At 28.2% G+C, this 15574-nt stretch overlaps 1 protein-coding gene across 1 annotated transcript; it reads left to right on the top strand.

Annotated features, from left to right (window-relative positions):
• Positions 1-14371: 14371 nt before the first annotated feature.
• On the top strand, positions 14372-14893 carry LOC136092077 (uncharacterized). The gene has a single exon (XM_065819797.1). The coding sequence runs from the start codon at positions 14372-14374 to the stop codon at positions 14891-14893; it is 522 nt and encodes a 173-aa protein (XP_065675869.1).
• The last annotated feature ends 681 nt before the right edge of the window (positions 14894-15574 follow it).

Below are 15574 nucleotides of genomic sequence, written 5' to 3'. Positions count from 1 at the left end.
ATTCCATATTTAAGTAAAGTTGTACATGCGCAGTGCGCTGTTTTTAGCTTAGAAAAAATGTTTTTTAAACGTTTTTTAAAGGCCCCGTAAAATATTAAATCAAATGATAAAAAAACTGCTATTAAAACGTTTTTTGAACGTTTTTTGAACGTTTTACTTAAACAATCGTCGTTCAAGCGACCATTAAACGTTTACTAAACATTTTCAAAACGTACTTGTGCCCAAAAAACGTGCTTGGCTTGCACCCAATGTATCAACTTTTTACATTAATTTAGTTATGTTGTTTCCTCTAATCTTAAAAGTTATTGTTGAATTCTAATCTGGATTCTTGAATATTTTATCTTTTTTTTTTTTTACCATCCTTGAATTGTTTTTTATTTTACTTTTATACAAACTGATTTTAAAATATACATGAGTATTACGGTTTTAGTAAATAAAGTAGCAGCCATGGCGCACTTGCCTCAGAAACAAAGGATCCGTGGTTCAAACCCCACTCTGGGCAAGTTTTGCGACATTGGTTAGGAAGGAGGCGTGAACTTCCAATTAAATGCTCTTCCGCGGTGCTCTGTGCTGATCAACGGTGCTAAGGCACTTAAATATAAAAATTAAAAAAAAAAAAGTATTATTCATAATCATAAGAATTAAACAGTCTGGAAACACGACCTGAAAACAATAGCTTTTGCGTTGATATTAAGTTCTTGTACCCAGCCTACTTTAAGGTAAAACAAACAATTTTTTACAAATTGTTTAAATTACAAACAAATCCCGTTTTTATATCGAGAGTTTACTTAACTTTATATTAAGACTTTCGGTACTCTATCCACGGCCTTAAGGAAAGAGATTTATCGACCTTGGTGATACTGACTTAAAGTATGCAGCTTTACAAACAATTGATGCAGCAGCAACTCATGTTCTTGTATTTATAATACGCGGTATAGTTAATCCTTTTAAGTTTACACTAGCTAATTTTGAAACACTTGGAATATCATCATCCCATATTTTCTATTGGTATCTGTAAACTGGAATGCAAGTTAAATGTTTTAGCAATAATTTGTGATGGTGCTGCTCCTAACCGAAAATCTTATTAAATGCATTCAGGTTTATCTAATTCTAATGATAAAAAGGATGCATATGTTACGTAAAACTATTAATCTACATTGTCCTGAGAGATGTATTTACTTTATATCTTATCCCTCACATCTAAAAACAATAGGAAACTGAGGCACATGGCAGACACTTTTAAAGAAGGCCAAACATGTGGTTTACATCTACTTCCATAATTATCATATGAACACATTAAGTTATCATATTCTACTATGAATGTCAAATTGGCAGTTTAAGTTCTTATCACTACTGTTAGTAAAGTCCTTCTTAACTAATAATCTTCAGATGCTTTTGCTAACTTAGGTTCAATGATTGACAGACATGAAGCAAACTCCAAACATTTATATGCTTATACTTACGACAAATAAGGGTGCTTTGCAAAAAATAGCAATGATTGGAGTCTGGAAACAAAAAAGCTTTAAAATTTTCTTCCCCTGTCCCAAACGTAAGTTTAAGAAGTTGATAAAATAAAATTTGTACTAATCACAACTAGACTTATATTCATCAATAAGTTTCAAGTTTTATAGTATAATCTCTTAATGTTCAAAAATTATGACTGTATGAAATTTGTAACCCCCTTAAATTGAGGGCGTTTCAAACTTTATAAGGTTGGAATTTTTGAACGCTAAAATATTTTACTATGAAATTCAAAATTTATTGATGAATATAAATCTAGTTGAGAATAGTACAAAAAATATTTTCCCAACTTGTTGCTCTTATTATTGAGGCAGAGATTTTTTGTTCTCAGGCTCTAATCATCGGAATTTTTTGCAAAATATCCTTATTTGACATAAGTATAAACAAATGTTTGGAGTTTGCTCCATGTCTTGAAGTTAGCTATCTCAAAGACCAAAAAATGCTGGATCCGCCGTTGATCTCTATTTGTATCTAAATAATTGAATTGGAGTTATAATTGATAATTGAAGTTAGAGTGAGTCTACTGAATGATTAGACTTGATTACCAGGGTCAAAAATAATGAAATAGATTTACATGCTTAAGCGAGACATTAATTTCTAGAAAAGCTCAATACTCATGTAAAATATTTTACTATCTAATATTTTCAGTATTTTAGTTCATATATATTTAGAGTTTTAAATATCCAATTTGCAGTTAAATTTCAAGTTAATAAATATAAGTTAAAAAACCTAAGATTTTTGAGAAAACAAAACCTTAACCCTCCCTGATAGTTGCTTATCTTATGTACTCTCAAAAATATATACTCATCAAAAATTATCTGTCGTGCCAAAGAAATGCATTTGTTTATTAACTTCTAACTGGGGAAGGGGACTTAAAAAATGGGCTAGTGGGACTTTTTATTAGTGCACTTATATTTTATAATTTTTAAGGTTGGTTTAACAAAAAAGTTTTTTTTTTTAGTTTTAAGATAAATTTCCTTGTTGATAACAAGTAAAATTTATTAAACAGAGAGATTTTTTAATTTACCAACTTTATTAAATAAAAAAATTAAATAAACAGACTCAATAAGTTCAGAATAAACGGAAAAGTTTCCAAAAAAACTTAGAATATGGTAATAAAAACCTTAAAATGTTGGCCCTAAATGTTATCAAATAACTATTAACTATTTAAATCTCCAATCCCCACAAAATGAAGTGTTTGTAAATTTTATATAGTCATCTTTTGATTTGAACTCCCAATTATTAGAATTTTTTGTAAAGCAAAATCCTTATTTGATAAATTAGATAGTAGAAAACTTTTTCTGATGAAAAGAAAACAATTTAATAAAAAAACTAGTATTATATACTCTGATACCAAAATAATGTTTTTAACCATTTGTAGCTATATATATACTCATTAATAAGTACTCTTCTTTTTTAGTAAGTTCGCAGTGATTTGGAATTGCTGAACTTTAATTTTGTAAGCCTGTAGATTATCTTTGACATAGGAAAATGTCCTTGCTTTTACATACAAGTTCAAAATGTCTTCAAGAACATTTAAACAAACCTCTTTATTAACAAAAGTATCAGTTTCACTTCTAATCTATGAAAAAAATGTTAAAACATTTGTATTTTTAAGAAGGATAGAATATCTTTGCTGTCAATTTTATTGATAGACTTACTAACCATAGTTTTAAAGGTTATTTCAGCACTAACAAAAAAACATATCGTCTCAATTTTCATTTTCCACTTCTTGATATTGAGCAACAAGTAAAATAGATGTTGAATTCTTCCTCATAAATATCTGAAAACTTGATGCGACGATATAATAAATATACAGAAATGTGTTATTTATGGTATCTCATGTTGTTTTTCAGCAACAACATTTAACAAATTCTGGTCAATAACAATAAAAATAAAATCAAGCTCGTCTTCATATAACTCATAAATGGGCTCAAAATGATTCAAATTTGAACTTTCAACTATCACTAAAGTTTGTTTTGCATCTTCTTTACGTTTACCACCCCATTTTCAACTTAAACAATGAAAACAATTAAATACGTTTCCAGAATATTCTTTTTATGACGATTGCACTTATTTAATTTTAATTTTTCGTTCTTTATTTAATTATTACTTTATTACAAACTGTTAGATATTTTATTTTTCAATAAATAAGTTGTATAGTATACGTATATAGTACAGCTATATACGTATATACTACGGCTATATACGTATATACTACGGCTATATACGTATATAGTACGGCTCTTGTAAATACGCGCTCTTTAATTAATTTACTTTTTTATTTGTTTTTCTTTTTTTTTTGACTTTTATTGTTTACTTGATTATTACTCTTAAAATGAATATTGTTCTTAAAGTATTTTCTTAAACTAGTTGTTATTTGTTTTACATTTAAAATTTTCAATAAATAATTTGTAAAATATAAATATATTATACGGTTATTGTAAATAACTTTAAAATTAAGTTGAAACTCTAATTGATGCAAACAAATTTAATACAAAGAAATTTGAAATAAAAAGCATTTATCGTTTTAGAGAAATCTCAACTTAAAGTTGACCAGATTTTCCGTGTCCACCCTATATGTGTTTTTCCTTTTAAATGTAGAAATACGCATACATGTCATTAAATATACAATACTAAATATACAATATTAAATAATATTCCAAAAATTGAATGAAACTGATAACGTACCATTAAAATTTCCAAACTTTATTATAAATAAAGCTATAATCAAAAGAGGATTTTCGGTAAACTTTTTAATCACTAAAAGGTTTATACTTTGTCTGGGCAAGTACCAATCATGAAAAATTCATAAGGCTTTATAGTAAACAAAAACATGTCGAACCATATTTGGAGCAAATAGAGCAGAACCATGTGAGCCTTTATTGTGTTTATTTGGAGCTTTAAATATTTGTAAATGAAATTTTCATTTTTTAGTATAGAACTAAGCTACTAATGTCACCAAAAATATTTGAATCCTATTTTAGTGAAATCTGCGATAAATATAGCACAAGATTCTCAGTAAACAACTTTTCTTTCCAAAGATATAATTTAAAATTGAGTTTATGTTCAATTAAGTATCGTGGGCCATATTTATATAATTTAATTTCAGATATAACAAATAAAAAGAAAACCACTCCCGATCGATTTAAAAAAGAATCTAAATGGTTGTTCTTATTCATGGATCTCACAATGATTTTAAATGTTTCTTTTAAATATAGTAAAACTCTAATAAAAAATAAAGATAACTTAAAAAAAAAATTCTATTAAAAGAATGCTATTATCACAATCCACCATAACAAAGTTTATTAACGATATTACTCTCTCAATATAAATATACGTACATTAGAGTGGATCATATTTTTAATTTTCTGATTTTTGCATTGTTACTAGTGAGAAAAGTTGCTACATCATGTAATATGACTACCTGAAAAATATTAGCCTTTTTAAATTTAGTTTAAAGGGGGCAACTTTTGCTTATGTTTTATGGGTATGAGATCCACTGTTATTCGCCTACATATCACCTGAAAATAAGTAAAAACACTATGTAAAGAATAAAAACTGCATTTTTATACTCAAAAAGAATGTGAAAATGCAAAATCCTTATATAAAGTTCTTTTTACTGTTGAATTTCGGATATTTATGTTTTGAGTTTGAAGTGGAAACAAGCATTTTATGACGTTTTTCATACGTTATGACAATTTTAGATACTGTAGATTCTTCTTTGACCGGACGTTCAACATTTTGAGAATAACATGGAACTTGAAGAGTGCCATTTGTAACATCGATAAGGAGATCTTTATTGTTCACTTCAGATAAAATCGGAGGAAGAGAGATATCAATATTTGACCAGTCGATCTTTTCTAAATATAAGGAAGCATGGAAATTGAGAAAAATCTTTTGTAGAGAAAAAACACGTACCCTATCAGTATTATCTTCTCTTCTACATAAAATAATTTTCTTTGCTGCATTGACCGCTTTTTTCTTGTCTTCATCTTTGATGGCAATTTTTATAAGACTTATCGTGGGTTTTACCGTTGACATGTATAACCGAAGCAGACGATTGGCAAATGTGAGATTTCTGAGAGGAATATTTGTGAAATACTTCTTTGTTTCTACATCAAAATTTAGAATTCTCAGATAACAGCATTGCATGCTTTAAGTAAGTATTTCTGATCCATTTACATTGGCAAAGTCAACAATTGGTAGATAATAAATATCAAAATTGATGTTCATCACCAAGATTGTTAGTTAATCACCAAGAATGCCTTTGAATACAGTAAGACCAGTTGTACTGCCATCAAGTGCAGTGAAAATTACTCTGAGAGGTTGCTCATTTAAATTAAGCAAACAAATACACCATTGAAAAGGTTTGCCAGTACCAGTTTCAACTAAAGGAATGATACCATTTTTCCAGCCCATGTTTACATCGGTTCCATCACAAAAAACATTTTGTAAGGTCACAAGAGAATTTCTGTCGTTTAAAACTGAAATAATTTTTTTTGCAACATCAATTGCTTTATCACTTTGAGGACAAATATGATCAAAGTAGACGCTGTTGGGATATGAACAGATAATGTATTCTTATATATTAATGGAAGTGGCCCTACTAACTTTATCATCGTCTTGTTCCACTAACCTAGAGTTTTGTCTATACGGCCATTACAACCGATTCCAATGATTCCCGTGGGTAATTCTGTATGTTCTTCAAAACTTTTTTGTTGCCACAGATTTCTTTGTCTTCTTAATTTTGCTGGATTTAATATGTATTGTGGTGAATTGAATGATTTATCTTTTGAACAAGCGTTAATAATTTTGCAAGAATCATTTTGAACGAACCAAGTTGGCACTGAAACATTAATAAATTTCTCTTTTCACCAACATATTTCCAAGCTTTTCGGAATGCTTTTAAATAATATCGTTGGCAACTCCGCCCTTGACCATATGTTTACCAAGTTATCAGCTACTATCTTATTTGCATCTCTGATTGATGGTTCTTCAGAGTCTAAGGATTGTGAGAAAGTCTTAGCGTGTCTGAAGTATAGATTTGGTTAAAGACTTCAGCTTTTGTCGGCATTTGACTTTTTGGAAATTTACAGGGTTGCCCAAATACTAAGTGTTTTCTGTCACTTCTAGTTATGATAAACTTTTTCTTCATGTTTATTATGCAATCTAAAAAAAATAAGAATAAAAAATCATTCGTTATCTACATTTACAAAAAATAAATTTAAAAAAACCACGTTCTCTTGTGATCGTAAATATTAAGTGCCAACAAATAACAACAATACACAAACATTCAAACAATGTTTAAATCTCTACAATGTGTTAAACTATAACATTAATAATCGAAATATTGCAATATGCGTTCAGAACACTTACAATGTACTTATGCCCCTACACCCCCGTTTGGGACGGCTCTGATATTGCGTTTATATATTAAAAAACAACTATCTGATTGTTATCGATTCTATCATGTTCGTTACACAAAATCTTCTATACATGTACAAATTAAAACTCCCATGACAATTCTTTAACTACAATAGTCATTAAAATAACCTTTAAAAGTAATCATAAAAAAATGTGTAACACGCTTCTTTACATGACATCTAACGCGTACGATTATAATTCCAATCTTAAACAATAGAACAGTCAGTGATAAAGTGAGTAAAAAATGAAATTAGAAATAGGGTAAATGTCAAATATGGTTATAGTTAATTAAATACAACTTGAAATATTCTATTTGAATTTTAGGTCGTGATTTCGACCTACGTAGAAAAGCGCTATTTAAAAAGTTTAAACAAAAACTGCCTCCCTAAGATAATAAAGGAAGCTCAACTTTTCATCGTTTTTTTTTTACTTTCATATTATATCACCTTTTTGTAGTAGCGACAATAAATTTAAAAAATATGACCCACCGTAATGTACAATTCCTTTTTTTTTCAGCTTTTCTTTTTTATTACAAGTATGTAATGGTTTTTCGGCAACTACAGCTTTTCTTAAAGCTCTGCTGCCTTTCTTTTTCTTTTTGCAACTGCAGATAATGTAAGCATTTTAGCAATTACAAATTACTACTTTATTTACAAATTGCTATATTTACGCCAACATAATATGATATTTATAAATCACGATTTTATAAAAATGGGGCTCGGTGATAAGACAGAATTATGTCTTCTTGCTCCAGCCATTACTTATTTTGTTGTATATTTATATGAAAATTGTATTTATTGCATAAGGCGAATATATAAATATATATATATATATATATATATATATATATATATATATATATATATATATATATATATATATATATATATATATATATGTATATATATATATATATATATATATATATATATATACACAGAAACCACCGGAGTAAGAAGCAGACATGATTGTCTGATTGCGCGTAATAATCCGTAATAATATATCCACTTATACAGATATATTCAATGACGTAAAAATATAACTAGATGTGACTTGCAGCTTTTTGCGTATAACTTGTGAAGTTGTAGTGAAGCCAGCGTCCGCCATTTTGCGGTACGGCAAAAACATAAGACGCGACTATAAAAACATAGAGAATTATATCTAAATTATAATTAGTTATAAAATTGTGAATAATTTTTTATAGAAAATTAATTTTTCTATATTTTCAATTTATATATATATATATATATATATATATATATATATATATATATATATATATATATACATATATATATGTATACATATATATATATATATATATATATATGTATACATACATATATATAAGGTCTGTAAATCCTTGCTCGTGTTCGTGAACGGCTCGGTGATCGGCTCGACAAGAGCTCGTTCATGTTCGGCTCGAATGGTAAACGAGCCGGGCTTGAATAAAAAATTAGGCTCGTTTATTAAACGAGCCAAGCTTGAACATCATAGGCTCGTTCATATAGGCTCGATTAAAGCTCGAATATATATATATATATATATATATATATATATATATATACATATATATATATATATATATATATATATATATATATATATACATATATATATATATATATATATATATATATATATATATATATATATATATATATATATATATATATATATATATATATATATATTTATATTTATATTTATTTATCCAATGCAATGAGAGCAAGACTTATATTTGTGAAAATGTAACTTGAACTATTAGAGTGCATTGTTTAATAGGAATTATTATGTTTGTGGGAGTTTACATTAAGTTTGAACTTTGAACATTAAGTTTGAATATTGAACTATTAGTTTAGTTATTAGTAACTTTTATTTTGAACTATTAGATTTGTGGGATCTTATTTCATTATGTTGTTTATTTGCATGTTTATTAGATTGTAGGATTGTTTATGTTGTTTGTTGATTTGGACTTACATTATTTACAGACGAGCCTTTAACGAACAATTTTTTTTTACTAAACGAGCTTTAAACTAACAGGTTACAATAATTATTTCAAGTTTTAAACCAGTCAAGCTCGAGCAACATGTAAAACGAGCCGAGCCCAAACAATACTAATCCTAAACGAGCCGAGCTCGAACAAAGAATCTCATGTTTGAAACGAGCTCGAATTTAAATAACTATGAATTAATGAGTCATCAATAAAAATTTTAGCCAAACTTCGGGATAAATAAGCTTTTTTGGGACGACTGAATAAGTGCGAATTGGCATAAGTGCGAACTGGCATAAGTGCGAAGCAGTTGCAAAAACTAGCATAAGTGCAAACTGGCATAAATACAAATTGGCATAAGTGCGCTAAATAAAATTGCAAATTTTGGCATAAATGCAAATTGGTATTTTGCACTTATGCCAATTCGCACTTATGCCAGTTCGCACTTATGCCGATGTTTGCAATTTTAAATCATGTCAAATCGCACTTATGCCAGTTCGCACTTATGCCTATGTTTGCAATTTTATTATGTCAAATCGCGCTTATGCCAGTTCGCACTTATGCCAATGTTTGCAATTTTATTATGTCAAATCGCGCTTATGCCAGTTTGCACTTATGCCAGTTTTTGCAAAGCTTTGCACTTATGCCAGTTCGCATTATTCAGCCTTCCGTTATAAAAGTTTGAAGCATTCTTTAAATTATTCGAAATCCACCTTTCAGTCAAACAAGCTAAACAATATTAAAACAATTTTTGGTTTCCTCTAACAAATTGACAAGTTTTTCAAAATTATTGTTGAGGCTTCGAATGTTTACGTGGAAAATTCTAATTTTATTTAAATTTTTGTTGCAAACATTTTAAAAAAGAAACCCTTCTAATTCTCTTGGATAGTGATATGAACAATCCATAAGCGTGTCGTGGAAAAAATTTATATCGGGTTTTATATTTTCATTATTATCTATTTCAGAAAAGTTAAAACTTATGGATTCAAAACCACGAGTCCTAGCAATGCTTTTTTTTTTGTTTTTTTAGGGGCATTTATTTTCGGAAAAATTTCTTTTCAAAACTTAATATTTGGGTTTCTAAATTCTCTGCAAAAAATTCTATTATATTTTATAACAGCATACTTGCCTTCACTGAGTAGTCTTTTTACTTCCTCCCATAATTTTTTACGACTCTCGATCGTTTCCTTCGCAAAATCTTCATTAATAAACACACTAGTTCCAAGTAGTATTTTATCGGCGTTTAGAACTTTGTTTTTTGTCTTGGTAATTTAGAAGATTCAAAACTATTGTTTTTGGTAGTTTATTACCTCTTGATTTGCCCACTCGATGCGCTCTTTACACAACCACTTCGGTGTCAATTTTTAGCTGTTTTTTGAAAATGTTTTTTACTGTATTTTCAGTCACTCCACATTTCGTTAGGTTTTTCTTCAATTCCATCTATTCGTTGTTTATTTCGACAAGATCTATTTTCTAAATCGATTGTTTTTTTGTGTGGAATATTTAAATCCTAATCATAACACTTTTTAATTTGTACAGCCTTTTCCATCAGGTTTGTTTCTTGGAAGTTTACAGTTGTTTTTATTTGTACAAACCTTTCCATTAGGTTTGTTTCTTGGAAGTTTACAGTTGTTTTTATTTGTACAAACCTTTCCATTAGGTTTGTTTCTTGGAAGTTTACAGTTGTTTTTAATTACTATAATAGTAATATAATATAAAAATTGCTGTACAAACTATTTAAGTTTGGTGAGTCAAAACTACGAAGAGTTTTGACTGTAACAGCCGTTAAATGTAAAATTTCGTAAATAAAATTAAAAAAAAAAATTCGTAAATAGAGTTTGGTATCAAAAATTCAAAATTTTGTCTATTCTATTTTTGAAAGTGTTTTTGTTCGCAGAATCGATTGCATTCTGTGACAGTAAATTCCAATTGTCGACCACTCTGTTTGTTAAATAATAATGCCTGCATAATTTTTTAGTATATTGTCAATGAAGTCTTTTATTATGACGATATCTGGACATGCTGTAATAAAAACTCAATGGCTCTTTAAATCTAATATATTCAGTTGAATTTAATATTTTAAACATTTCTATTAAGTCGCCTCTTCTTCTCCTTTCTTGTAAGGTTGGTAAACCTAATACTTTTCTCCTTTCTTCATAACAGATACCTTTCAGTGATTCAATCCTTGTCGATCTACGCTGTACATTTTCGAGTCTTCTAATATCTTTAATACAAAATGGGCTCCATACAGATGCTGCATATTCAAGCTGTGGCCTAATAGTTGACTTGTATAACAACTTTAATATGGAAACATCAAGATATTTAAATCCGTGTTTAAAAAAACACAGCGTTCGATTTGCCTTATTTGCTACACTGATAACATGATTTTTCCATTTGTGGTCATTTGATATTATCACACCTAAATCTCTTTCAACTTCTGTTTTTTGCAAAATGTGATCTCCTAATTTGTAACTAAATTGAGTATTCAAATTACAAAATTTCTCCGTTGAATTTACAAGACCACTTATTTGACCAGTCTAATAACTTATTTAAAACTTCTTGAAGAGTATTATTGTTACTATCATTATCAATTACTGATATTATTTTTGCATCATCTGCAAATAGTTCTAATTTATTTAGTATGTTTACTTTAAAGCCATTTATAAATATGATAAACAGAAGTGGACCAAGGACAAAACCTGGGGGAACACCACTTGTGACTTCCTGCCAATTTGAAACAAACTCACCCAGAACTACTCGTTATTTTCTATTACTGAGAAATTTGTACAACTTCTCTGATTCTTTGAGAATAGTTTTTTTCTGTTCTTCTAATTTGTAGGTAATTATTTCCATATTTATATAACAACTTAAACACGCTGTAAAAAAAAACAAGTCTATTAGCTTCGATAACTATTGTATTTATCTATATATAACTATATCTATATCTATATATATATATATATATATATATATATATATATATATATATATATATATATATATATATATATATATATATATATATATATATATATATATATATATATATATATATATATATATATATATATATATAATGTAATATATATATATATATATATATATATATATATATATATATATATATATATATATATATATATATATATATATACAATGTAATATTTGCGTACTTTTGTGGATGTGAATAATGTCATCTTTTAAGGCGCAGCCGACAGGGTTGAATGTTCAAATCTTCAACCCTGTCGGCCTGTCAACCTTTGGGAAATTTTCTTTTTAATTTTAATGTCCAAGTAATTTTATTTAGTTTTAATTTCTGATTAGTTTTATGTTTTTTAAATATAATTGTTGCTTATTTATAGTTATGTTTATTATTTATTTTTATTTTTCAAAGTTTCATAGAATAAGTACATCAATACGTACATAAATCAACTTATTTAGATGTAGTCACATCATTTTTATGAGAACTTACTTGCTGATCATTTTTATGAGGACTTACATACTGATCATTTTTATGAGGACGTGTAAGTCCTCATAAAAATGATCAAAGGTTGACGGCCGACAGAGTTGAAGATTTGAACATTCAACCCTATCGGCCGCGCCTCAAAAAATGACATTATTCACATCCACAGAAGTACGCAAATATTACATTGATAAAAAAATTAAAGTATTAGAATGTTTTTTTGCGAACAAATATGATTTTTATCATTATTTTTTTTTATATATATATTCGTCATTATTAATATAAGTTTGTACAACATTTTACCGTGAAATATATGATTGGAGCAAGTAGAAGACAATAGTCTTATCATCTTGCCCCATTTTTGTCGTTGACAAAATATAACAAAATATAAACCAAATAGAAATATAATAAAATATTTATAATACATATAATTTTTTTTTTTTTTTTTTTTTTGCTTCTTTTACAATGAACATCATCAAATAACCAAGCAAGTAATATAACACAATTTCAAGAAAAAGTGAAGATTTAAATTGAAAAAGGAAAAATTTAAAAAAAAAGAAAAAATTTTAAAAATAAGAGATTGTTTCATTAATGTTGAGGTCTAGTAGCTGTTGTTTTACAACGCATTTAAAATGTTGGAATGAGTTTATCGTTTTAATTTTGTTTATTAGAAATGAGTTCTACAACTGGGGTCCTCAGCTGGATATTGAGAATTTAGATTGTCTTAAGAGGTTTTCGGAATATAGTAGTTCTTGATCGAGTATTTTGTTTGATATTTGTGATTAATAAGGCGAAAAAGTTATGGAAGACTTCAGGGACCAGATCATTTTTGAGTTTAAACATGAACTGAAGAATGCAATAGATATTTTGTTCGTAGATATTAAGAACTCTCAGTTCCTTCATTAAATGTTTAGAATTGGCATTTCTATTTGCGTTTGTTAATATACGGCATGCATGTTTCTGTTTTTTATATATTAAATCTAGTTTTGATTGGTAGGTACTAGCCCAGACAATATTGCAGTAGTTAATATAGCTATGTATATATGCAAAATAAAAACTTTTAAGGCATGCATTATTTAAAATATATCTGGTTTTATGCATAATTCCAATGTTTTTAGATATTTTGTTTTTTAATATATTAATGTAGTCTTTCCAGCTTATATGTTCATCTAAGAATACCCCGAGAAATTTAACTGAGAACGCTCGATTTAGTCTAACTTTGTCTAATAGAATATCTGGAAGTTTTAATGGTAGTTTGTCTGAATTGTATGGTTTTGTGAAAAAGATATAATTACTTTTCTCAATGTTGACAGAAAGTTTGTTTGCTTTAAACCAATTGCTCAACTCTTCAAGTTCCTGATTTACTGTATTAAAAAGTGTAGTAGTGTTAGAGTGGGTATAGAAAGCTTGAGTGTCATCTGCGAAAAGAATGAAGTTCAATATACTGGAAGATAAAAATATGTCATTTAAAGAGATTAGGAAAAGCAGAGGTCCTAGAATAGACCCCTGGGGAACACCACATGTGACGATTTCAAGGGGAGTGTATGTTTTATTGTAAAATAAGGCTTGTTTACGGTTTTTTAGATAGCAACTGAACCATTTTAAATTTTTATTTATTATACCATAATTATAAAGTTTGTATAGAAGGATCTCGTGGTCCACTGTTCAATCACTTTGAGCATTGAGCAGAGCGCACGTGTAAACGAAGAAAGTTAGAGATATTTTAATATATTTGACTTTTATATTTTTTTCATTATTGTTATGGAGAATGAAAAGATAATTACTATGGGAATGCTAAGGGAATTAATGTCAATTCAATCTGACACAATTTTAAAGTGCTTTAAAGAAACTTTCAGATGCTTCCAAGAAAAAATTTATAGCTTAGAAAGAGATGTTGAAGACCTTAAACGTGGCCTAAATTTTAACGGTGATCAACTTGAGACAAAGATAAGCAAAGTTGACAAAAAATGGACAAAATTAAAACTTCGTTAATCGGAATCAAATCTTTTCAAGGAAAATTAGTCAGCGAATCTACCGAGAATAAAAGAAAAACAGTTGACTTGGAAGATCGAAATCGCCGAAACAATTTGCGAATTGTGGGTGTTGAAGAGGGACCCAATGAGACAAGCGAGGAGGTTTTAAAAAAACTGAAAACGCTTATTAAAGAGGATCTTCAAATAAATGAACCAATAACCATAGAAAGAGCCCATCGGGTTGAAAAATTTGAAAACAAGCCGAGGACAATTATTTGCAAATTATTAAACTGGAAGGAAAAAGAAAGCGTTCTGGCTAGGGCAAGAAATCTTAAGGGGAAAAATATTTTTATCAATGAAGACTTTAGTGAAGAAACTATGAGAATCATCAAAGAATTATTTGCACAAGCAAAAATGCATCGAAGTCAAGGAAAATATGCGAAGGTAGTATACAACCGCCTGATCGTAAGAGAAATGCCGAGTATAAGCAATGCGACGTCAAACAAAGATAAGTGAAAACAAATTTATTTTTATTGTTTTTATTTTTTTTATTACTTATTGACTTTCATTAAAAATTATTAAACGATCTAATAAGAAATGAGTATGAACAAGAATAATATAACAAATAATATTGAAAACTTAGAATCTCCAGTTTTAAACTTTTTGAGAGCTAACAAAAATGAATATAGTTTTTTGACTGAAATAAATATTAGTTGTCTCGACAACTCATACTATAAACCTGACGAGTTTAGTAGAGAAAAAAACAGTAAAGATTTTAGTATCCTAAGTATAAACATAAGATCAATGAATAAAAACTTTGAGGCTTTTAAACATTTTTATTACTCTATAAAATATCTTTTTGATGTTATATGTATCTCAGAAACTTGGGAAGATGCAAAAATGCCTTTGTCAGAAAATTCTTTGTACAATTTATCATCATACAAAATAATAAGTCAACCACGTGCTGGAAGCAAGGGAGGCGGCGTTGCAATCTATATTCTTGACAAGTTTGTATTTAAAGCAAAAAAAACTTTTTGTAAAGCAAACAAACATATTGTATCTTTGTGTATTGAAATTCTAAATAAAACTGGTAAGCCTTTTTTAATCTCCTCGCTTTATCGACCACCATGCGGTAAGCAAATTAACTTTCATAATAGCCTTAGAGCAATTATATCGCAAATGAGCATTCAGAATAAG

The sequence above is a fragment of the Hydra vulgaris genome, chromosome 15 (genome assembly GCF_038396675.1).
Source record: "Hydra vulgaris chromosome 15, alternate assembly HydraT2T_AEP".
NCBI lineage: Eukaryota > Metazoa > Cnidaria > Hydrozoa > Anthoathecata > Hydridae > Hydra > Hydra vulgaris.
This window is presented reverse-complemented; position numbering and strand designations above follow the sequence as displayed.

What these genes read in the sequence shown, in the direction of transcription:
- LOC136092077 (XM_065819797.1), top strand. Translation starts at nt 14,372, where the DNA reads ATGGACAAAATTAAAACTTCGTTAATCGGAATCAAATCTTTTCAAGGA.